Source organism: Notechis scutatus, chromosome 3 (genome assembly GCF_049901735.1).
Source record: "Notechis scutatus isolate UNSWTSFEM ecotype Mainland chromosome 3, rNotScu1.2, whole genome shotgun sequence".
NCBI classification, from domain to species: Eukaryota; Metazoa; Chordata; class Lepidosauria; order Squamata; family Elapidae; genus Notechis; species Notechis scutatus.
The window spans coordinates 166,202,963-166,227,768 of record NC_142011.1 but is presented as its reverse complement, the minus strand read 5'-3'; the positions used below and the strand labels follow the sequence as shown (position 1 = coordinate 166,227,768).

Sequence of the window (24,806 nt, the reverse complement as noted above, 5' to 3'; positions counted from 1 at the left end):
GCAGACACTAAACTTTTGCTAATGCAGACTGTTAAATTTGATTGACTCACTACATGAAAAAAAAATTCTGACAGTTGCAGTCGTAATAATTTCTGAGGGTGCTAGTCAATTTTTAAAAAAATAATAGCACAGGAATAAAATGTATCCCCCCTCCCCCGGTCAAAGTACCAGCTAATAATCACACTGAAGCATTTCACACTGCACTATTGTAAGCAATTTTCAAAAATGCAGAATATTTTAATGTATTTTTTGTGTCAGAAGGTCTCAAGTTGTCTGCAACCCTTATAAAGGCTGAATATCAATTCTGGATTTACTGGCTGAATTTTGCCATGAGACATTGAGCACCACACTAGTTAGGCACAAGTTAGCTTAAATCTTGAGTCAAATTGCTAATGCAGACTGTGAAATTTGATTGACTCATTACATGAAAAAAAAGAATTCTGACAGTTGCAGTCCTAATAATTTCTTGAGGTTGATTTATGTTGAATATCCCATTTTGGGGATTTGAGAAATAAAAGTTCTAAATATATACAATATAGTTAAACCAAAACCCTATAAAATCTTAATTTATTGAGGGAAGACAAAATTGAAGTAGAGAATTGGTAATTGGTAAGCAGTTGGTTATCCCTTCCAATTTTATCTAGCTGAATACATAAATTTCATGCCAAAGGCTATCTTACCGAATATTTGTGGCAACTTTTCCAGTATCCTGATCAATGGCTTGGAATGTCGCAACAGTGTAAGTGCGTATAGTTTCAATTGTTAAGCTCTCAGATGCAGTGATGGTCAGTGTAGATGGACTAAATGCTGGTCCTTCAATTACATTAGTTATCTGTACCACAACTGGGGTTCCAACAGATCGATAAAGAGAAGCCACAGAAGAGTGGAAAGGGGCAACGTTTCGCACACCAATATTAATGTTTATGGTTGAAAATTGTTCATAATCTATTTCCTAAAATAAAGAAATGGCATGCATGAATTTTACATTTGAATTATTTGTGCTTGTGTGTATATATATGTGAATGCATCAAGAAATTCACTTGTCTCTTAATAGTATATCCAGACATATAGAACATTTTGTAGAGTGACAGATCATCCAAGAATAGGAAGAAATCATTTCTGAAAAGCCAGCCATTCAAAAACTTCTAACTACAAATAAAGTTAGATTGGAGGTTCTGCTGAATGTTAAAAAGATTGATGCTAATGAAATCAAATACCATAAAAAATGAACTCCATTAGGAATATGAAGCTTCTATTATTCTCAGATGGACAAGTTAAATTAGTAATAATCAGCTTAAATGATGAGTGTGTATAATTACAGAATTTAATATGTAAATAAAGTCAGATACTGATTACAGCAGAGATCTCAATCATTTTAACATCTCCCTCTTATATTGTGGTGCTTAGCTGCCAACTCCCAAACAGCTGATTGTTGTGCTGCCTGCAGTGACCCAATTCCATACCTGTTGCTACCCTTCTCCTCATCTTCAATAGTCCCCCGCCCTCCAAATTGACTGCATCCAAGGCAGGCCTCCTCTATCCTGTCTCACCCTGCCTTTGGTAAGTTACTACTTCTATCACATAAAGATTTAACAAACAATTTAGCTGGTTTTGATTCATAGCCAAAGGCATACAATGACATAGTTTGGAAAAGACTGCAGAAGTTAAACTAATAATTTTCCTTTTAAAAACAAAATAATCTTTATCCAGATATTCTTCTGGGCGCTACTATTATAAACAAAATGCCAGGGGAGATGTTTGATTATCACATACTCAGAATCAAAATGTAGGTTTTGAAAATAATAAAAAAGAAAAATTTGAAATCCATACCTTTACAACACTCAAGATACCTTCATTAGTCGTTCTATCTACTGTGATCTCAAAATTGTGGTTTTCATTTCCAGAGATAAAGAAAAATTCTGCAAACCAGTTATCTGTAAATTCTTGATCTGCATCAAATACCTGTATCCTCAGCAGCTCCTGACTCAGTGAATTTTCTAGAATTGATACTGAAAACTAGAAGAGAAAGAAAATCATAGCTGGCAGCAAAGACACGTACTAGATTCCTATCACTTTGAAAGAAATTTGGCATAATACTGTCACTGTGGTTTCAAATGCTACAAATAGTAAGTATCCACATATTATAAATTATGATATTAAAAATAGTTGTACTTCATGCTTACTTATTGGGTAAGACAAAAACATTGTGGATAAACATGGGGAAAGTGTTTTTAGTCTGGAGAAGTTAAGACTTTTAAAATGTTTTTTTAATCTTGAGGACAGCTTGATCATACACTTAAACATATGAGCTTAATGCTGGGTCAGGCTACAGAGCGTCACCTTGCCACTGCAAAGTTTACTTATAATGCTACCTGCATTGGATAGAATGAGTCCCCAAGAGAATACAACTTCATACATGAAAGGTTACTCACTGTAGAAATATATACTGTAGACTCAAAACAGAGTTAGCAGCATGACCTCATTCGTGACATATGTATTCCAGAGAATAGAGTGAATAAATGCATTGAACGCAAAAATCATCCTTAGTTTGCTATAATGCTTCTACTTGCTCACTTTTCTATTTCCATCATACTATGAGACTATCTGGTAGAGCACAGTAATTTCCTCTCTTCATTTTTCTCTCTGCTTTTATTGGGTAGCAGTGTATTAGCACTCAAGATGACAACACGACTTCCCAAGCTACATTGTAATTCCTAACTGGTTCATACAAGAAATAAATGAATTGCTAAAACTCTCTATGGACTATACCACTTCAATATTTGGAGAAATAAACTGTGTTTTTGTATGCTCTTCAGCTTTTAAGAGTAATATGTCATTATGAATAAGCAACTGCAATGTCAGGAAGAGGAATCAAGCCTTCAATTGTTTTCTGTTATTTGGGTAATTTATTTTAGTGAAAAAGTTCATTCATTACATGGTCATATGGAAATAGCACTTCTGGCCTAGGTATACACATGACTGTGTTACTTGTCCTATGTATTTTTTCATCTGAAGATCATTTTACACATGGTTACACAGCAATGAACATAGATTTTCCCTGAGTGTTGATTCACCAATGGATGTAGTCAATCCCATCTGTTTTAGAGGTCAGATCTATTTTATATAATTTATGATTCTTTTAAAAATTATTTTCATTATTCCTGACTTATGTTTTTTTTAAAAAAACCCTATCATCTTTAATGCATGAAAAGGTTCTTTGGACTAAGAAGTTGTTGGACTTTGGACTAAGAAATTGGCTTACCTGGCTTGATTCTGAAACAGCACATATTGCATTGATAAATTTTTTGGCTTTAGGAAAATTTGAATCAAGCTCTTAAATTATTCTCTCTCCTTTGGAAAGAAAAGTATAACTATGTGGACCAAATATGTATCCATTTCATCCTGGACATCCACCCCTTATTTCTGATCCACAGAAGTTGTTAGAGAATGTAGAAATAATTTCTATCTTGATGATTACTTATAATTCAATCATAACATCTCTTTCTATTGCTTACGAAAGGAGCTAGGATGACATGATGGTCCTGAAGTGATTAGGAAGTAATAGACAGAAAAGTGATATCACCAGCTTTCCCCCCAGTGATAGCTGGAGGAAAGACTGAAAACAGAATATTTCATAAGAAGGATATGGGGGAGCTGGCTTTTGGATCTAATGAATCTAAAACTACTACTTTTCTGGAAATTGATCTATTGATTTCCACTAATCATCCACTGCAGTGAGTGAGTATGGAAGAACAATTGTAAAATCAAGAATTTCCAGACTGAAAAAACAATAATAATGGATCATATCAGCTATTAGTAAGCTTACCGAACTCTGAGAAAGAGTAGGAAAATTATCATTCACATCCTGAACTTTAACCTGACACAAACATTCTGATGATATTCCATCTGGCCCTCCATTTCTGTCGGAGGCTTTGACAACCAGAGTATATTGACTTTGTTCCTAAAGAAAATACGGAAGAGAAGAAACAGAAGAGGGAATAATGTGACAAATGCTGTAAAATCACATAACTAATAAAGAACATTGCTCTGATCCAGAGCTTTTTAATTTTATAAAATATGGATTTTATTTTATATTTTGTAATATGTATATTGCCTTTATACTATACACATTTATCTTTTTCTTTGGACTTTAATTGAAATACTTGTTTGGATTAAATGCAGTGTACTAATAAGATTTACTACTAAATTAGCAAGCACTGGATTACAATGTTAGAAATAATCAGAGCCTCGCCTACTTTGCTTGTTTACTCAATTTATATGGTTGGCCATCTCACATACATGATGCTGGATGGCTCACAGAATTAAGTAAAAAAAATAAAATAAAAATATTAAAACAAATTAAAACCATAAACCATAATATCTGGGAGAGTGCAATGCATACAATTACTAGTAGAATAATAAACGCCCCATGCCTACATCAAATTCCCCAGGCATAATGATAAAATCTGTCTTAAAGGCCTTCTGAGGGGCCAGCAGGACTGGGGCTGGTTTTAATACCAAGGGAATGTTTTTCTAAAGGATGGATGCTGTGGCTGAAAAGGGCCACCTCCTGTAGATATAGAGTTTAAAATTTAAAATTTTGAAATGAATCCAGAAACAAATCGGCAATCAATACAGCTAGTGGAGCAAAAGTGTAACAAATACTGATCGAGGAGCACACACAATTATCCACACTGCTGTATTTTACATCAGTTTCCTATCCAAATGCCCACTGTCTCCAGATACCAGCACAGGAAATCAACAGTATTACTTAATTTGCTGGAGCTGAACATTCCTATTGATGACACCTCACCAGATAGCTATGGGTGACTTTGTTCAGTGTGTACATTTTAAACTGGAACGGAAAGAGTACCAAGTCACATGGGAATCCACAGAGAGGAGTCCAAGGGCCAGACCTCTTTCAACACTAACTAAAACTAGCTGGATCAACACAATACAGTGCCACCCATTCCCAATCCCTTGAGTTGGTCCAGTAAGATACCCAGGTCAGTGATCCTGAAGATCATAGAGAAACTTCTGTCTTTTTCTTAGTCATTTTCATGACATACATTTAACTTGCGGCTGTTATTGAGTTTCCAGAAATCTCACTTATTTTTAACATAAGTATTTGTTTATTTTGAATGAATATTTTGAATGAATATTGATTTTATGAATTTTATTTTTAACATATTTTGAAAGTATTTGTTTAAGTATTTTTTTGAAAGTATTCATTTATTTAACAAACTTACATAGCTGCCTAGCCATTGGAGGAAACTCTGGGTAGTGAATAGAACAAAATATGCAGAACATTGAAAAAAACAATAAATAATATGGAGGCCTGATAAAACTCATATTCATCCATCCTCCACCCCATGCCAGTTCCATCAACATCCTGGCCACAGAATATTCTGTTTTCTCAACAGTATTTTTTCTGTAAAAGGCTTTTCTGTTTTGCTTTTACCTCTCTATCAAGAGCTTTCGCAATGTGAAGTTCTCCATTTTCTGTGTTCAAGATAAACAGTAATGGGCCTGAAGGAGTCTGGCTTTCAATCTTGTAGGCAATTTTGGAATTTAAATTATTTGGCTCATCAGCATCTGTAGCAGTTATTTTCATTACAAATGTATCTGGAAGGGGTGAAAAGGCAAAAGGGGGGAAAAGCTTCAGATATTAATATATTAAAATCATAAGTGCCATCATTGTGAAATAGCTAATTTAACATGCTTATAAAGAAGAAAAAGGAATGCATTTTTCCATACTAGGAAGGCAAATTCATGGGAGTTCATAGATCATTTTCTACTCATCTGCTACCAAGGATGTACCCCATGAAAAAGGAAAGATTTTTCTAATCTATTTAAACAAACAGCTTGAGTTAATTGTAATGTAGTGGTTTGCTTTAATTCTATTCTTAGGTTATATATTTGTATTACTTTGAGATTATTTCAATTATCTCAGAACAAATACTGTATTTTTGGTTTGCCAAGTGTTTGTCTATAGAGTAATATTAAGTGATAGTGATCATAAGTGGGAAGTGATTAGGTAAATGATAGCAATAAAGGAGAATATTTATAGCTCAGGACAGTCGTGGGATTCAATTTTTTTTTCTACCAGTTCTGTGGGTGTGGCTTGGTGGGCGTGGCAGGGGAAGGATACTGTAAAATCTCCAGTCAGAGGTGGGATTTGCCGGTTCTCCAAACTACTCAAAATTTTCGCTACCAGTTCTCCAGAACTGGTCAGAACCTGTTGAATACCAACTCTGGCTCAGGGTTGAAATGAGGGGTCCTTGGTGCTCTTTGAGTTTGGTTGTTTTCTTGCAGACATTTAATTACCCAAACTATAATAAATTGTACAAATATTATTATACAAAACCTGTTTATTACATGCCAATGTTAGACACTGGGTGCAACATCTCCTTACATATGATTATTTTGACATAATCTCAATTTGCTGGTGACAGATGCCATAGTAATTAGACCCTCTTAGGTCCTAAATGTTTCTGGTGGACAGGTGGAGCTCTGATTATACAGCTAGTCCTTGACTTACAACAGTTCATTTAGTGACCGTTCAAAGTTACAATGTCACTGAAAAAAATGACATATGACCGTTTTTCACCCTTATGATTATTACAGTAACCTTATGGTTACATGACCAAAATTTGGATGCTTGGTAACTGATTCATATTTATGACAGTTTCAGTGTGCCTATATCATATTATATATGTCTCACTTAGCAGCATAAATTTTGTGCTCAATTATGGTCATAAGCAGATGTGGGCTGCACTTATGTTAACAACCAGTTTGTTAACAACTCAGGCAGCACTGGCTTTGCTTTCACGTGCCCCTTTGGGTCTTCAAACATGCAGCTAATTAACTCAGGCAGCTCTGGTGATTACAGGAGGAGTGGCATGGAACTCAGCTGGGCAGAGTGGGTGGGGGGAACGAGCCAGAAAGTTAGTCATATATGGAAAGGATAGCGCAAGGGCAGGTGGGTGGGTCCAGCCAATGATAACAACTGCTGGTTCATCCGAAACGGTGCGACCAGGCAGCAGCCCACTACTGGTCGTAAATCAAGGATGACCTGTATACACCACTGTGGATTAATCAAAGAATTGAAAAATATATCAAATGCAATCAAGAATAAGCCAGGGAATCATAAAAGATCACACAACTCATGTACTCATCATAGTGGAAAAATGTGACTTACTGTTACAAAAATCAACTTTATTCACTGACCAGGGTAGCATATATTGTGCTTTATTATTTATTTATGATCAAGAAATATCCTTAGCTGAAAAAAGAAAAACTCAATTTTTCAGTTTTCAAAGTGAGACCTTTATCAGTAGTAACACAAATGCCAATGTGTTTAATATGGGAGAATTAAACCCCAAGCTTAATTTTTCTAGTGACAAAAATGGGACCCATGGGCCAATCCTGTGCTTCTTCCTAAGTTAAATTAATGAAGTCTTTACTTCCAAGAAAGATACCACTGCATTCATATGCACATTTTCCAGAAATTAGAAATTATACAGTTGACAAAATGATACATGAAACCATACATATTGGCTACTATTCTGGGCGGGGTGCATTGATTTAGAAAGTACTTACTCTCCATGCTGCTTTCTATTATTGACCCTGAGAACATGTGTTGTGTAAATATTGGTGGATTGTCATTTATATCCAGAACCCGAACACGAAGTTCAAGAGGTGTTTCTATTGATTTTCCAGTCATAACATTTATAGCGTGACAGTGAATCTGAATTAAGACATTAAAAAAAGATTAAAAGCTTTATTCAAAAGGTCTATAAAGTAGTCAAAACACTTTCAACAGTGAGCTAAAGAAGCTTCATATCATATTGCAAGAGTTAGGTCATCGACCTAATTACAAAATGATCTCTGACTTTTCTCATATTCCAGATGGCTAACAGTGATAAATATAACCATAGTAACTCATATAAGAGTAAAAGCAAGATAATCAAAAATAAAAAAGATTTATACCAACTACCCAACAAAAGCACCCCAATTTTATATTAAAAACCATCAACATTCTAGAAAGATGCATAGCTCAAATTCTTATTCTAAAACTGAAAACTAAAGTCTCATTAAAGCGACTAACGTTTCCATGAAAAGGAAAATGTAGAAGTTATTACCAGCTGCTGCAAAGCCATATTTTGGGAGTTTTAATAAATATGCTTAAAATATCAAGTGGTCTCAGGAAATCACCTTTTATACAGTGGTGAGTAACCATTATTTAGATACTGTAATCATAACCCATAACAGGTAAAGACCTGTTTTGCCAATATTACTTACCACAAATATTGGAGTCTCCTCTCGATCTACTATTTTTGTTATATTAATTTCACCAGTCTTCTGGTTGATGACAAATACTCCCACGGGATGTTGATCAATTCCTACTCCACTTATTTTATATATAATTGGCTGGGTATCTGCACAATCTGATCGGATCTGTTTTAGAAAACCAAACCAAAAATATTGCAGTCTTTTATTTAAGGTTATTCATTAACTTTAAATAATGTGATAAACTTCTAGTTCTGGTATGGCTCAGAATCCTTAAGGCATCTTATAACTGACACCATTTTGACAGGCCTGAATAGGTGCAGTTCATTAGGAGGTGGCTTTAATTTAAATAATTCTGATTTGCTTGGTTGACCCAGGTCATCAAAAAATGAGCATTGTCCTTGATAGAGCAAAGAAACAGTTTTCCCAAGAAGACTGGATTTTACTCAGCCTTCAGTACTGTAGAGCAAAGGAAAGCTCACAGAAGAAAGAAAGGAGCATAAAAGAAAGGAGAATAAGACCCTGTCTATGAAACTTCAAGCTGAAAATCCAGTTAATTTATCTCCCACTTTCTTCTTGGTGATGAACATGTGCTGAAGTCCTTCTTGATTAAGTCACAAAGTAATTAGAAAAATTAGGCTGAGTGTATTGATTTTATCTGGAATTCTTGTGTGGTTTGACTTATTTTTGCAATATGTCCCTTTTCTCAATTCTTGTTTATAATTATGCATTTGGCTTCCTTAGTTCTATATAGAAATGAAAGACTTCCCAATATTCAAAACTACATTGTTCCATATTTAGCTCCTTGTGCTTAGGATTGTAACAAATTTTGTTCTATATCCCTGGTCTTTGGCAGGAAAATTCAAAACATCTTTTCCGGTTTTTAGACTTGGGAGAAGCCCTAAGTATAAGGACTAAGAACTTCTCATCTGATAGATTGAGGTGGAATGTATGTGTTTAGTAGCAACCTCTTGTAATTGTCTCTTATTGTAGAACTCTCATGATAAAAATGTTTGTTAAGGTAATTTTAAATGGTAGTTCCTCACTGATTTAGAGATTTTTGAGATTTCAGTTTTTAATGTGAAAACTTAGTAAATGAAAATCAGGGGAAAGGTATGATTTAGCACCACTTAATTATTATAATGATACATATTCCAGTGCTGAGTCCAGATAACATTACCAATTTGGTATTGACTGTAAAATCTAATAAAGAAGTTATGTGCCCAGCAGGATCTATGGCAGAATCTTTTTTTGCATAATATTTTTATTTCTAATAAAATTACAGTATATAAACAGTGCAATAAAATTCAATTTATATATGTAAGGATTGGAAAGGGAGACAAGAAAAACAATTCATAAAACCAGATACTAATAATTCCTTAATATTCCTCCCATACATTAATATATTTATCTGGCATAAAGCAGGTATGGTTCGCCCCTGCTTAATATAGCATATAAAATTAGACCAAATATATGAGAAATCTTTAATTTTAGTTTGAAAGAATGCAAGTGAAAAATGTAGCTCAATTTTTAGCTAGGGCAATATGCAAAGTCTTTTTATACACATGTTCCTAGTACTCCAAAACAAAAATAATTGTGTATTTAATCTCTTCCCCCATTTCTGTGGGGAAAAGCACAGAAAGAGAAGACATTATAGTAAAATTGGTAGGGAAAACAGCAAGCTTACCTATGGAAAATATTTGAGCTCTACATAAAACTCCATTGATGAGACAGAATAATTGCATAATAAAAACCTGGTCTGAAAATTCCCTTAGCCAATATGTTGCTTTTGTTTGCTTACCTTTTTGCAACTGTTTGAATTTTATCTATATAAAATGCTTGGAACTTACTCTTGCAATTGGGTTTCTTTTTGAATTATCTTCTCCTTCCCTACAGGCAGCAGCAAATTTAATCCATTCTCGTTTCTGCCTCCGATGGGATTTCCATCTCTCCATTCCTTTTTCATTCCATTCTTTTAGCTTGAATAAAGAACACACCAATATTATTGGACTAACTAAATGACGTCGCAGGTATACAATAGTACATTTAAAATCCAAAATAGAATAGGCTAGCTGCACATTATCTGTTTCTTTTTGCTTAACAAGAAGCTTTTCACTACTCTTTTTAACTTCACAGAATATTTCCAGATACCCAGATGTTTTAAGTGGAATGATCTAATCCTAGGAAGCTGTACACTGGGAAAGAAGTATTTTATTTATTTATTTATTTATTTTTGTCTATTGCTTACAAGATAATAGGTATAAGTAAAAACATAATTATGAATACTTGGATACATATAAGAAAAAGTTATCATTAAAATGGCTTCTCTGTTAATGTGAGAATTTGAATCAGAGGGCCATACTATCTCAAGACAGAGAGCAGTGGGTCATTGGGAAAACTGGTGACTCCAGGCCAAGATCCTGAGGGAGGCAGAGAAGTAATGTGTGAAAATAAGATCATATACTTAGAATGTTTTCCCTGTAGCTATCAAAGGCTCAAGCAATAAGGAAGGCTGAGTCTTGCATATTGACTTACAATAAATATTTTTCTAGCAAGGCTCAATTAGATTTGTATTGTACACATGACTAGCAAATGAATTGAAGTGATTGTTACCTCAACATGAAAAGTGCTGATGCTGAAATCTAAGGACACCTGAAAAAGAAACAAAATAAGGATAAAATATGCGTAATGGTTTCGTTAACTCTGACTATATTGTTAGATAGTTGAAATACATGGAGAAGGAAAAAAAAGAATCCTATTGCACAAGATCATAATGCAGAAACTGGTTTCATGTATATCTCTTTCCTCACAACACAGCTCTGCTTTTTCTTTGAATTAGTGGTTACTTCAGTTTAAATTAGCACATCTCTCAATTTTATTTTATTTTTTGCCAAATGACCTACATTTAAGTTTACCTCCACTTGCCCCTGACAACTGGCAATGTTGGTTGAGGCAGGTTTCATAACATTCAGAGCATCATGAGTATCCCACTTTTGGTTTCAACAAATATGATTAAAAAACTCCAAATTGATAAAATGAAGTTTGATTTTATTTTAAAATGTAATATTTTAAACATCCTAAAACTCAAAAGTGTCAATAGCAGGCTAGTCTCTCTCTCTCTCTCTCTCTCTCTCTCTCTCTCTCTCTCTCTCTCTCTCACACACACACACACACACACACAAAACCATTGCAAAATCTGGAATGCTGCCATTTTTGGTTTTAATTAAAGCTTTTAGTTTAGGAGTTTTTAAAGTTTCAGTACGGCAGATGTTCTCACCAGATAAGAAAATTTCAAGTAGAAATGGTATCATACCTCAATAATTTTAGATAGAACACAAAAGAGTTAAGCCTCTTATAAATAGATAGCTTTCTTTACATGTATAATTCAAATGTCTGATAAAAATTGTACCTTGTACAGTAGGATAAAGTCTAGCAATTTCAAGACAAAGAAAAAAAAGTCAGTGTACAAGTTCTGTAAATTTTGGTAGGAATGTTGCTCCTTCACCAATTGATTGTTGACACAAGGTTTAGACATTTGCTTTAAAAATTGAAATCCATGATTCTTGGGATATTACATGGTCTATACTACTCTACTTTCAACAAATATTGCGATCATGCCTTTGCAATAAATATTCAATTGTAATTTTGCTCCATATGTAAAGGAGAACATTGGCACTTTCTGTGTCTTAAGGCTTCTGGAATGACAAGCCACTCCCAAAATATGAGGATTTTCAAGATGATTCTTCCCATAGCACCAAAAATCTGGGTGTGCCTGTAGAAGCATAAGATATGTGTGAACTTCATTTCAGTTTAGGTGAAGACTGAACTCATTCTGATTTGTGATGCACTATTCCAATATTTCTGGCTGCTGGCTTTTTAAATATATTTTAATATTTGTATTACTTATTTGTTTTATTTTAAATTATAGAAAATATTCTTATAGATAGAACATTGTCTACAGATGGGTTATATAGAGACTTCTCTAGAACTACTAGACACACACACACACACACACACAATTTACTATATATATATATATATATATATATATATATATATATATATATATATATATATATATATATATATATATGGCCTTCAGCTTTGTTCGGGTATTTTCCCACGTCATAGTAGTGGTGCTTTTAAAGTTGTAGCAACGTTTCAGCAGAATCTCATCTGCCATCATCAGGCTTCTGTATTGTACACAATACAGAAGCCTGATGATGGCAGATGAGATTTGCTGAAGCGCTGCTACAACTTTAAAAGCACCACTACTATGACGTGGAAAAACTCCGAACAAAGCTGAAGGCCATACATGTAAGTACCCGCGAAAACTTAAGAAAACACACACACACACACACACATATATATAAAATTATATTAAATATAATACAATATTTAACAATTTACAACACAACAATAATATTGTTGTTTGGGCTCATCAAGTTCATACAGTGAAACTTGCTGGCTGTCTTATCACAGAGCCTGATGCTAAGAGAATGGTTGGGGAACCTGTCTCTGTGCTGGGGAACATTAGAACCTGGATCTCTCTATTCTTAATCTAGCACTTTAACCACTAAACTAGGCTCTCCAAGGGGCCATATGGGACTTACAAAAGAAAAAGAGGAATTGCACATGAGAATAAAGCAAATTATTTTCTATCAGTTACATAATATTTATTTTGGTGTAATGACACCATAGTTATTTCAGCATTGATGTGAACCAAGAGGCTACAGCATATGGAATGATTTTAACTCTTTTAAATCTTAAATTTGTACACTATTCAAAATGAGCTTGAATTGAAATAGCAAACAAAACTTGTATTCATGCATCTGGTATGCTTATGATTTTGTATTATAAAAGAATTAGAATATTTTGTCTAATTCAATTAAATTGGCAGCTGTGAAGTAATACTATTTAAATAGCAGGAACAAAAAAATGGTGTGTTATAATTTATTCTGATGTCATGCTGTAGTTTCTCCTATAATAAATTTTAGATTGTATGTTTTCCAGAACAGGAGCCTGTCTTGCATCTTGAATCTGTTATATCAAAAGCCATGCACTTGATAGCCCCAGAACAGTTTAACTCTTTTGTGAATGTGATGGCCATAAAATGAATAGACCAGAGGTCTCCAAACTTGGCAACTTTAAGACCTGTGTACTTAAACTCCCAGAATTCTCCCGGGAGTTGAAATCCACAAGTCTTAAAGTTGCCAAGTTTGGGCACCCCAGAATAGACAATACCCAAAAGAATCTCCCAAACTCTCTCAATTACCATTTTGTCAAATATATATATTAAAATGGAAAAAATAGTAAGTTCAAATACTTATAATTTTACTTGCTTTATGGAAAGATTTATGGACAATGGTCATGTAGAAAGAGTGGCTACATAATTTGGTCACTTTGAGTGGAATTATAGAAAATTGATCCAGATGTAATGTAATAGAATCAGTTCTTCCTACTGGGGAAGAAACCCTGCCAGAGAAAATAACATTTTTAGCTAGAAAGTAAAGAAAGACGTATGTCCCTGGTGTCCTGGAGTTGACAGTAAACCCAGTTGTAACCATAGGTACCACCAATGGAAAAGAATATATGTAGCTCAGGGTTGAACTGTGGGTCCTTGGTGCTTTCTGAGCTTCATGGTTTTATTGTAGACACTTCATTACCAAACTAGATAACATCATCAGTGCCAAAAGGAGAAATCCATGCTAAAAGCCCCTTGATGCCGTTTGGTGATAAAATGTCTTCAGGAAAACAGGCAAACTCAGAGAGCACCGAAGACCTCACATATGGAACGTAGCTATAACTAGGAATGCAGGACTGACAAGACTTTTTGACCAAACAGCATTGAATACATCACATTCCTTAAGGATACAAATCTTTAATTGTATAACAATGTTGTCCTCACAAACTTAGAAAAGTACAAGGTGGTATTGGCTATCAATTGTCCAAAAATATTTTAAAACAGGACACTAAACTTTCTGAAACACATTTGACTATATATATTTTCAGTATATTTTACATGAAGTGATAGCCTGAACAAATTAATTTGTTCAATGAAACAGGATTAATCAGTCCTTGATATTTAAACCTTTTGGGTTCTTTTACAAAAATCATACTGTTAATTATTTAGTCTTTTTTCAGCTAATAGCAAAGAAAAGATTACAAAGCCCCTCCCATACTATATGAAGTGATGGAAAGGCCTGGCAGTTTGCAAGGGCTAAAGATAATAGTTTTGAAATACAGCAGCACTGCAGAAAGTTTTTCATAGTCAGGCATGTTTTATGAGACAAGAAAGAACAAAGGAAGAGTGTTCTTTTTCAGAAGGGTGTAGCTAATGCTAACAAAGCATTTTTTTTTCAATGTGCTTATTATGGCTTTGCCTTCCCTTCCCATGATAAAGCTATTGATTGTAATTCACAACACTTTTTTTAGGTCCAATGATATGGATGGGTCCTAGAAATGCAAACTTACTTAGATATGTGCATACTGAGTAGTTTTTTTTTAAATTTCTTTACAGATAGAAAAGGATCGTGCTACTCAAGAGTTCCGAACCAGTTTGAAACCACTTTTGGCAACTGAGTTCCCATGAGATCAGCAGTATTGGAGAGCTGAGATTACTTTTTTCTGGTTCGACTGCTGTGTAATTAAAATTACTGCTGAGCTAAGAATTTTTTTTAATGCTCTGCCTTCCTTTGTGTTGTGGAAGGAACTGTTGCCTTACTCCCTTTCCCACCTTTTGAGCTTCAACTCCTGTACAGAAACTCTTCCTTTGATGGCTTTGTCTCTTCCCCCCAAAGTCAAGATTGCTGGTTTTCCACCCCTGCAGAATTTAGGAGCCAGAATGCAACATTTTAGGCTGTTTTCTGATCTTTTCTTTCTTTTGGAATTCTGTAGGGATGATGGGATTTTTGTTGGTGTAGGAACTCAGGGTAGAGTAGTTATGGTCTCCTTGTTGTCAGCATATCAAATGGGCAACAGGAAAAGCAAAGATGGGTGGCTTTTATATTGCTGCTGAAGGTTTGGAGAGATGAAATAGTGGATACATGATATTGCCCCTGGATAGGACAAACAGCAAATTCCAGTCTGCTTACTGCTTTCAATTGCAGGCAGGACAATCCCTCACTTCCCAATAGCAATTTCCAATTCAGTGAAAGTCAGTTTGCTTTATAAATTATTTCAAAGCAGAAGACAATTTGGGACCAATCCAAATAGGAAGTTTTGATATGCTTGTTTAGTTCCATGATAGCCAAGGGCATGTATATGTCTATATTGTGTCTTTCCCTGGACTGTTCTCCCTCGGTCTACTCTGCAGTCTTTCTGGTTTCCTATATTTCAGTGAAATCCAAAAGAAGAATTCACAAGACTACTTCTTCCCTTGAACTTTTTAAACATAATTTATTCATTTATCAAATTTATTGGCTGCCATCTCACCATAGGATAAATACAAGGGCTTATTCCATTCTTACAGGGAAATCCTGATTTTGAGAAATCACTGATGATTTTCTCCTTTTTCAAAAGTTTTTCAGAGAATACCTATCCAATTTCTCTGCAAAAACATGGGGGAGGGGGGGAGAGAAAACCATCTGCTCCCACCCCATTTCCATTATGCTGACTTCTCATTTGATCAGCAAGGATATTATTATTGACCATTACATACCAGTCTGGCTTCAATTGCTAAGCTACGGTGGATTCCCCAAAGCCTGCTCCTCTGGGAATTCGTCAGAGCTTAATTCAGGGCGTGGTGGGTGGTGAATGTTTACTTAGGACCTACTAACATATCTCCTAATGATAGATATACGTCCTGACTTTCATTCCATATCAGCTGTGGGGGGTGGGGTTTGGAAATCAGTCCTATATACCCTATTATATGACACACAGTAATATATGTCCAAGTTTTCTTCTTGCAATTGCTATGGAATCAAGACCTTGTTATATTTCATTAAGAGACACGCGAATAGGGCTTCAAATGCAGTGATGCCACATGGGCACATGTTTTATGTTAGGTATACATCAAACTATATTCTTAATCTCTGCAATCATAAATAGTTTATAGGTTATTCATTGATGGTTTTTCTTAAGCGAATAGGAGAATTGGCTAAGGATCTTGTCAAATTTCTCTTATTCTCTTAATACTTGCTCACAAAATCTAATCATGTCCTTTCATATAATATTAGAGTGACAAAACATTCTTTGGCATTAAGTATTAATAAGTATAGTATACATTTATCATTGGAAATGAAACATTCCTAGTAATCCTATTGAGCATAACTTTGAATTGAAATATTTTAGGACACAGTAATTGTACAAATAATTGTAATAATAATTTTGAATAATTTTGTAATAATAATTCTGAATAATTTTGGTATTATTTACGAGAATAGCAACTGCATCAAAACACAAGAGTGTTCATGAAGCCTCATCAGATATGTTTAAATAAGGCTTGCACAAAATAACATAATGATGCCTTGCGCTCTTCATTAGAAGAGAAGCACTAAGTACAATGGATTATGTTTTGTATTTGTTATGTGATACCTGATAAGAAACTATTTACCTGAAGGGAAAAAAATATATGAAACCCGCCCCTTCATTCTTTAAGAAGAGACAAGAAGATACACTGGTTCTTCTTAGCTATAATTTATTGTTAAAGAAAAAAGAAGATGTATCATTCCTGAATTAAAGGATGATATTATTACTTCTTGACATTAGAAAACTGTTAGCATGAGAGGTGAATCTATGAGTATTTCTGTTTTTCTGTATGTAATATATATCTATACATTCCACATGCTATAAGGAAGCATGTGTAATTCACCCTTTGTTTTATTGGATAAGTTTTTTTTTATTGGAGAGTTGATTCTTAATTAAGTAGCCTGAAACCAAAAAGCATAATTTCTGACAATTGACTGAAAACATATATGATGCAATTGTGATTGATTTTTTAATAATTGCTTGGGAGAAGTGATTGATAAATTATACTCTGAACTTTATATTTGATATTTTCATTTGTACCAGTACTGATTTAAAGTATGCATTTTATGTCCGACAAAACTAAGAGCTATGTATAGCTTTATCATAGTTTTGATGTGGCACAATAATTGCTCATGCTTTTGTCAAGAACAGTATAAATTATTCAAGCAAATACTGTAAAAGATAGTCGGGAATCCAGCATGTAATAACTGGGAAAGGAGCCAGCTGCTGTTTGCAGTGAGAGGTCCAAGGTCCTCTTCCGAAGTTTAAGCATGCAAACTTTAGTTTATTATAGTTCAAAAAAGGGAAAGCCAATCCACACAAATAGTTCTCTGGGCTGCTCACCTCTTCTGAGTATAATTAGTGATTTCTTAAGATTTCTATGGCACAGAGTTGAGAAGAAGATACAATCAAAATGATAAGTCAGTCAATAATTCTCAAGAGTAATTAAATGATTGATGTAATTCAGTATATGAAATTAAAGTTGGAATCTCAGTTAGTAGCCTTGTTAGTAGCAGATGTTAATATATTATTTTTGCCAATTGCAGCAGATAATTTGGGACAAATGAATCCAGTCTTAGAAAGGAATGTCACAACTATCAGATAATATCTTTAATTGTAGAATTCGATGCAGTTGCTGCAGGAGCACCAAAAAAGTCAAGCTGGCAGGGTGACTATGCCATCAAAGCCCCATCACTTTTTTACATGTGGCAACACATGAGAGAAAGGGAAGGGCCTTGATTCCTGCCTTGCCTTTTTTGAGAGCCATCTCCTGGAATTGAGAAGGAATCGTTAATCTCCCTGATCCTTTTAAAAACAGAAAATCTGACTGTTACTCAGTTTTTGTTCTAGTACTAGACAGAACATGTTCATTTTGGGTAACCAGAAAAGATGTACGTAAACCATTTTACATTAGCAAAACCAAAGATTAATTCCATTCTTTATCTGTTCTTATTTGGGCTACAAGTCTAAAAACAGAATAAGAATAAGCTCCATTGGCCTTCAACTTTGATCACTTTGCCTTATAAGTATGGGTATATTTGTTTATAAATATCAGGACCAAATCATGAGCATTTTTTCAAAATGAAAATATTGTAAATGAGAGTATCATTAGTTCCCGAACTTTAGCTTTGCAACTTCGGCTTCAAAGCCAACTGCAAACAGAAATTAATTTGCCATGGTTCTTGCCAAAATAATATTATATGCAATTATGAAATACTCCCTACTCCACCTATTGCATCCAAATGACTGAACATGCCCTTAATTCCTGATCTGTTCCATTTCCCAGTGCTGTTCATTCTAGGAACTGAGTCTGCTCCCTTTGAAGATAAGCAGAATATTGCTGTGAACAAAGCTGGATATTTGAGCACATTATGCTATTAGTCATCATTGTGTTATTGTAGTATGCAGTTGTATCAGCAGTTTGGGCTAGGTATTTGATTCCTGAGCTAACACTCCCACTATACAAGATTAGATCTTTCTTTCTTTTATTAAATCTTCTCCAGAGTTCTATAAATCTGCCATTATCTATCAGGCAGTAATGTCTTTAAATATAAATAGTATTAAATATTCAAATTCCCACCAAAAAGAACCTCAGCTTGCATCAACTCTTTGATTGATTTACTTAGAAATAAGGTCCTTAAAATGCATTCCCAGATAAATAGGATTGTATCAAAAACTAAGCAAAGTAGGGCAGTAGGCTACATTAAAAAAATGGTAGTGTCAAAACATTTCTAATACTGTGACCAAACCCCAGTGTGGATGTCTTTGTAAAATCACCAGGAATTAAGTTTGTCTTCAATTCCTTTATCTTTAATCTTTAAATTTATCTTTCAGTAGGATTTCAATGTGTGTGTGAGAGGCGGGGGGGAGAAGAGAGGGAGAGAGAGAATTACATTTTGATAGTTTAACTGCACCATATTGCTAATTTGATCATAAACTGATTGAATGTGATCCAAGTTAGGACCTCTGAATGAATGCAGGCTTTGTGCATACCTGTATCCTAATTTAGATGCACACCTGGAGATGGATTTTCATCTCCCTTGTAATTATTCACTTAAGAGCCATTGAACTGGTTAAACATGTATTTTACAATGGGTGGGGATGCTCATCCTTATGAGCATTTATGAGTTTTATACAAGCAACAGTACTCGGGAGCACCTTTGCCTTTTCTTTATTTTAGAGACCATAAAGTATACAAAGACAGTTTATCTCAGTCTGTCTCACTTAGAAATTTGCTTGTGTATTCTTTGCTGGTGAGAGAATTATATTCTTTATTTTATATAATGAATATGCATGAATCAGGTATGACCTGTGCATTAAAATCATAGTATCAATAATTTTCAAACGTCTCTTCTGATGACTATGAATTCCCCAAATCCTTTAGCAGCATGGTAGATAAAATAATTCTGTGATTTAGTGAGAGACTCAGACATTGGCAAGCTCTTTCTTGTTTTAATACTTTGCAGGTTGCAACTCATCAAAAATACTTATTAAAGGAAGGTAGAGAAATGCATATCTTCTTAGCAGGCCCTTTCCCCCTCTAAACAGTTGTCTTCCATTGCTTGCAAAATAAGAACAAAATTGCTAATCTTAATCTATTTATCAGCTATTCAGGTTGGATTTGGGGAAAAGACCCAGAAGCAGTTTAGCAGAATTCTTTGATTCTGGAATATTTCCCAGGACCCTAAACCTAGCCAAACTTTCACGTGAGTCCCCGTGTAAAGTTTGATATTTGTCTGATCTAAACCCTATATTTTTTCCAAGTGAATAGATACAGTCAATGTTCACTTTTGGGTGTTTTTCCTTTGGGTCAACAGCTAATTATTGATGGATACTAATTTTGGGGGTTGTTGAAAAAATGGTAAGTATTCCCAAACTCTTAAGAACCAGGAGACAAACCAGTGTTCTTGCTATAATAGTATTGATAACAAGCTATTACATGTTTTGTATTTAAGTCTACATGAAAACAATTCATTTTTCTTAAGATTGTTAATTTTTACTGGAAAAATAATCCACCCACAGATCACATGCTCTTGCAGGTGGACCATAACTTGCAGTAAATAAATTTCCTCTCATCTGATGCCCTCAAGATGTCTTGGTCTACAACTCCCATCATGCCACCTAACAGTATAAGGCAACAGGTTGGAGGATACTGGACTAACCAACATTCATATTCCAAATTTTTAAATGAATTGTGTACAAATTATGATTGCAGTAAGAAACACAAAAACCTTGGAGAAAATTATTTAGATCTCTAAAATTTGCTGAAACATAAATTTATATATCAAAGCAATCCAAACTCATTTTTTAATTAAGAAAAAGAGGGTGTTTTGCTGCTGCAAACTACAAATCATTTTGAGTGAAGTATAGATGGTAGTAATAAACAGGTTTTCACTAGGCAGGTGGAAAAAGTATCGTGCCTCCTTAAAACAAGTCCATACATATACTCTAAACCCAAGCCAACTATATAATTCGGTCTATATAAATCCCATTTGGAGATGGGAGATATTGTATCATCTCCCTCCTAAATATAATTCATTATGAATAAGACTGAGAGTTGCATCTTCTATGCATCTAACAGGTTCAGCAGTGTCTATTCATACCTTCCAAGGGCAAACAATCATAAATAGATTTCAGTGTATTTTATGTGGTGACCTATGTAATTATATATGACATTACAAAGATCTATATTCCACTTCTTCATATGAAACCTCCAAAGTTCTTCTGAAATATTTGTAGCTTCTGCTTTTGATAATCATGTCATTCCACCTGTGAGATGTGTTAAAGGGATTCAATATGCCTGATACATTTATTCATTTTCTCTTTAAAAAATAAGGACCAGCTTCCTTCTCAATACTAGAAGCATACTGAAAGTCCTTCCAAAGAAGGCCCCAAAAGAAAACTTGCTGGCAAATATCTGACCCCAAACTAATGGGAGTCGCGCTACGAATTGCAAGCAGTTTAGATTGAGACCTGTAGGTTTACCTCTTTTAAAGAAGGTTTTAAAAATGGATGTTCTGCTAAAAGACACGTTGCTGCAAGTAAAACTGACTGAGGCTGCAGTTGGTATGCAAGCTGATCATAGAAGTGTGGATTGTTAGGTGAACAGCCTAATCCTATTTCTTTTCCAAACTAAGCAACACTCCAGATTTAAAGAAACCTGTTTGTTGTTAGTTTTTGACAACTGTTTTTGACAGCTATCTCTCTGGATGAGCTTGATTTTACTGAAGTAAAAACAGCAAACAGAGCTGGGTTTATTTGTTATAGAATTTCACATCAAAAGAATTCTCTCTCTCTCTCTCTCTCTCTCTCTCTCTCTCTCTCTCTCTCTCACTCACTCACACACACACACACACACACACACACACACACACACAGAAGTATTATATATTTAAAGCTTATAATTAAAATTGTGGATACCAGAAAAGCTATGAAATTATGAATGGGGGAATATGGGTGATGATTAGCCCCTTTGTGGTTCTTGAGCATTAAGATGAATTCTACACCTGTGAGGTTTTAGCATCGACTCTATTTCATTTCGTTAGGAAAAGGAAGCATTAGAACCAAAAGCATTAATATGATGGAGGACCATGCTAATTCTATATGCACATGTTTTTGAAATCAACATTCAACTGTACTGTATATCATTTAATCTTTTAATTAAAACTAAAATCCAGATTTTGATTCCATTTAGACTAACTGTGACACCGTGTTACCTTGAAATATGTCCCGAATGCAAAGGGATTTAGTCTAGTAAGAAAGAGGATTGCACCCAAAAGCTTTTCTGTCTCCAACTTCACCTTAAATAAAATAAAACTAGATTTTCAATACATAGTTTAAGAATACCCGATAATTAATTTAAGAAATGCCTGCACCATCAACTTTAAGTAGAATGCAACCTTAGAAATGACCTCCAAATTAAAAAAAATGAATATTTGGATTAAAAAAAAGTTTTGAAGATCCATCTTACCATTAAAATAAACAGCACAGCAGCTGTTCTGTAAGGAAGCCAGTCCATTTCATCTGTAGTTTCTTAAATCCAAGGAAGGGGAAATAATGCTCCAGGTGTCTGTACCTTTCCCTCCCCCCCAGTGGCAATGCCTGTAAAAAGACACAGCACAGATGTTCTTCCACCCAAGCTTTGGAGCAAACCTCTGGCTACCTCACATGGGAGCACTGAAGATGCTGTATTACACAAAATATCTCTCCACCCAAACTACTGGGCAGGTCTGACTCGAAATGCTTGACAACATCATTATTGCTCCAAGGGAAAAGAGATTCTGACACACCTTGATAGTTGTTGAAATAAAATATTTTCTTGGCACCCAAGAGAACAGAAAGATCAGAAACTACCCAAACTACCCGATTAATCAAATCTTTTCTTCTTCTTTGTGTGCATCCATCAAAACCAATAGCTCAATGAACAGGAGTGTGTGGGAATCTTGAAACACTGGAATAACTCTTGGGATTCTATTTCAATGTATTAACTTTACAGACTGAACCTGGCCTGGTTTGGTGCATCTGTTCCTTTCAGATAATTCGAGGATGGTCTCCATGTGAAGGACGTGGCCCGGTTGTCCCTCTGCTTTTTAAAAAAATAAAAGACCATACCTCTGAAAGGAGTTTCAAAACTTGACTTCTCCCACTCAAAAAAAGAGCCTCTGCATGGAGAGGACTCCATTTACTAGGATGGTTGAGAGCTCAGTATACATGCAAGGTGAAATGCCAAACGTATGCTTCATTAAAGTGAATGGGGCTGCTTGTGAAGCTTCTGAATCTTGTAGTATGTAATAAATTAGTTCAGCTATCTTTATTTAATTGTTTCAGAGTTCAAAGTTTCTTACATCAGAAATGCCCAGGATTTTTAAAAGACAAGACTTTTAAAACTTTGTTAAAAGGCATATGTAATTGATTTGTCCCCCAAAAACTATTTGGAAGTCTGTGAAGACCTGCCTCTTCTCCAAAGCATTGGGCTAGGATGGGAGGTGAACTGGAAGCATATTTGGTTTGGCATTTGGGGAAGGATACTTTTGTTTTTAACCATGTTTTTATGGATTTTTGTGAGCTGATTAGAGTTAGCCAGCCATATAAGTTCTGAAAATAAAAATAAAATAAAAATCAGGGACACCTATATGTCTTCCATAAGGAGTAATGCAACTAGTACTATCCTTAATAGATAATTGAAAGTTATCTGGTTGGGTGGAGGAAAAATAGCCTTGAAGGACAAACAGAAGAGCTGCTACTAATTAAGATAAAAGGGGCTGGAGTCCAGGCCAAAAAAGTAACATAAGAAAATGTTACTTTTCTACTTTTGCATCAGGCAAGCCCTTCCTTTTTTCCACACAATGATAAAGGAAAGGAGGGGACTTGCAAGACATCAGTAAAGAATAGTGAAAAATGATGAGGGCCAGAACCTCAGAATCTGGGTATACAGAAGCCATAGGAAACGTTTTTGTTGAGAACCTATGACAAGATTACTATGCGTACTTTGAGAGATCTCAGAGTATATAAATTGAGATCCCCCCACTTGTGTCAACTGAGATTTTATTCCACCGGTGGAGATATATCCATCATTGAATCTTCTGCTGCAAAGCTCTGAGTTAACTTATTCCTTATTCTGCCTTCCCAAAATTTGTTTTCAAAGCCATTTTCAAAGCAAAAGTGAGTTAACACATGCAGAGAGATACTCAAATACACATACAATTAACAAATGAATAGTAGAGGATTTCCTGTATAGGCAGATGGTTGAATGAGATGACCTTTAGGGCATCTTCCCAACTCTGTGACTCTATAGTTCTAAGTAATAATCAACCAAAAACAACATGTTGAAAGCAAAAGCAGCAATAGGCAAAGCTCAGACCTAGACTGGGAAGCTAGAAAAAAATCTCTTATCTAACTTGCGCTGGACTATGTTGATGGATGATGTCCATCATAACCATAGGGAAAATTCATTTATCCTGCAGTGGATTGGTTCAGGCTGATATATCATACACATGCATAAGAAGTCCTTACATATTGTATTACTTCCTTTTCCTTTCCTCTTTCCTTTCCCTTTCATTTTTTCTCTTTGTTCTGCTTTATTTAATAAATACATGTTTTTTTTTAAAAAAAGACACAGATTCTGGGTGGGATGTTTCATCTCCAATTGTCCTACATTGAGTCATAAAATAAAAGCTCTTGCATGAGCAAATTAGAGGCCCATAGAATTCCATTTCCATATATGGCAGTTGAATCCTCCTAGGGGAGTATTTGTACTTGTATACATGTTTTTTATGGACATGCTTGTTGTTTCATGGTACTTGTTTCATGCTTGCTATTTTAGTGACAATTGTGAATTATTTGCACAGGGCCAATAATTGGAAAAATATAAGAGATAATACTGTATATATTTCACTATTCATAACAGAGCATTTTGAACTGCTATGGTTCCAACTCTTGTTTTTTAAAAGCAATTTATTACACTCTTCCAGATGTGCCAAAGATGTAGTTGTAAGAATTAGCTGCCTGGTTGTTCAGTTCAATTCAATTCACTCTGTCATACTCTA

At 34.8% G+C, this 24,806-nt stretch overlaps 1 protein-coding gene and 1 long non-coding RNA gene across 2 annotated transcripts in view; one reads left to right on the top strand and one right to left on the bottom strand.

The window, feature by feature from the left end:
- Positions 1-22,464, bottom strand: part of LOC113413826 (desmoglein-1-alpha-like) — a 34,794-nt gene extending 12,330 nt beyond the window's left edge. Inside the window, exons 1-9 of the mRNA XM_026670375.2 lie at positions 22,232-22,464; positions 10,906-10,944; positions 10,143-10,271; positions 8,305-8,460; positions 7,603-7,750; positions 5,462-5,625; positions 3,827-3,961; positions 1,831-2,016; positions 681-952 (exon numbers count right to left, since the gene is read on the bottom strand). Of these exons, the coding sequence (XP_026526160.2) occupies positions 681-952; positions 1,831-2,016; positions 3,827-3,961; positions 5,462-5,625; positions 7,603-7,750; positions 8,305-8,460; positions 10,143-10,271; positions 10,906-10,944; positions 22,232-22,279 (1,277 nt within the window). The 5' untranslated portion in view covers positions 22,280-22,464. The remainder of the gene's footprint in view (positions 1-680; positions 953-1,830; positions 2,017-3,826; positions 3,962-5,461; positions 5,626-7,602; positions 7,751-8,304; positions 8,461-10,142; positions 10,272-10,905; positions 10,945-22,231) is intronic.
- LOC148131459 (uncharacterized) overlaps positions 1,905-24,806 on the top strand; it is a 42,791-nt gene continuing 19,889 nt past the window's right edge. The window contains exon 1 of the long non-coding RNA XR_015748887.1: positions 1,905-2,126. This is a non-coding gene — a long non-coding RNA (uncharacterized LOC148131459). The remainder of the gene's footprint in view (positions 2,127-24,806) is intronic.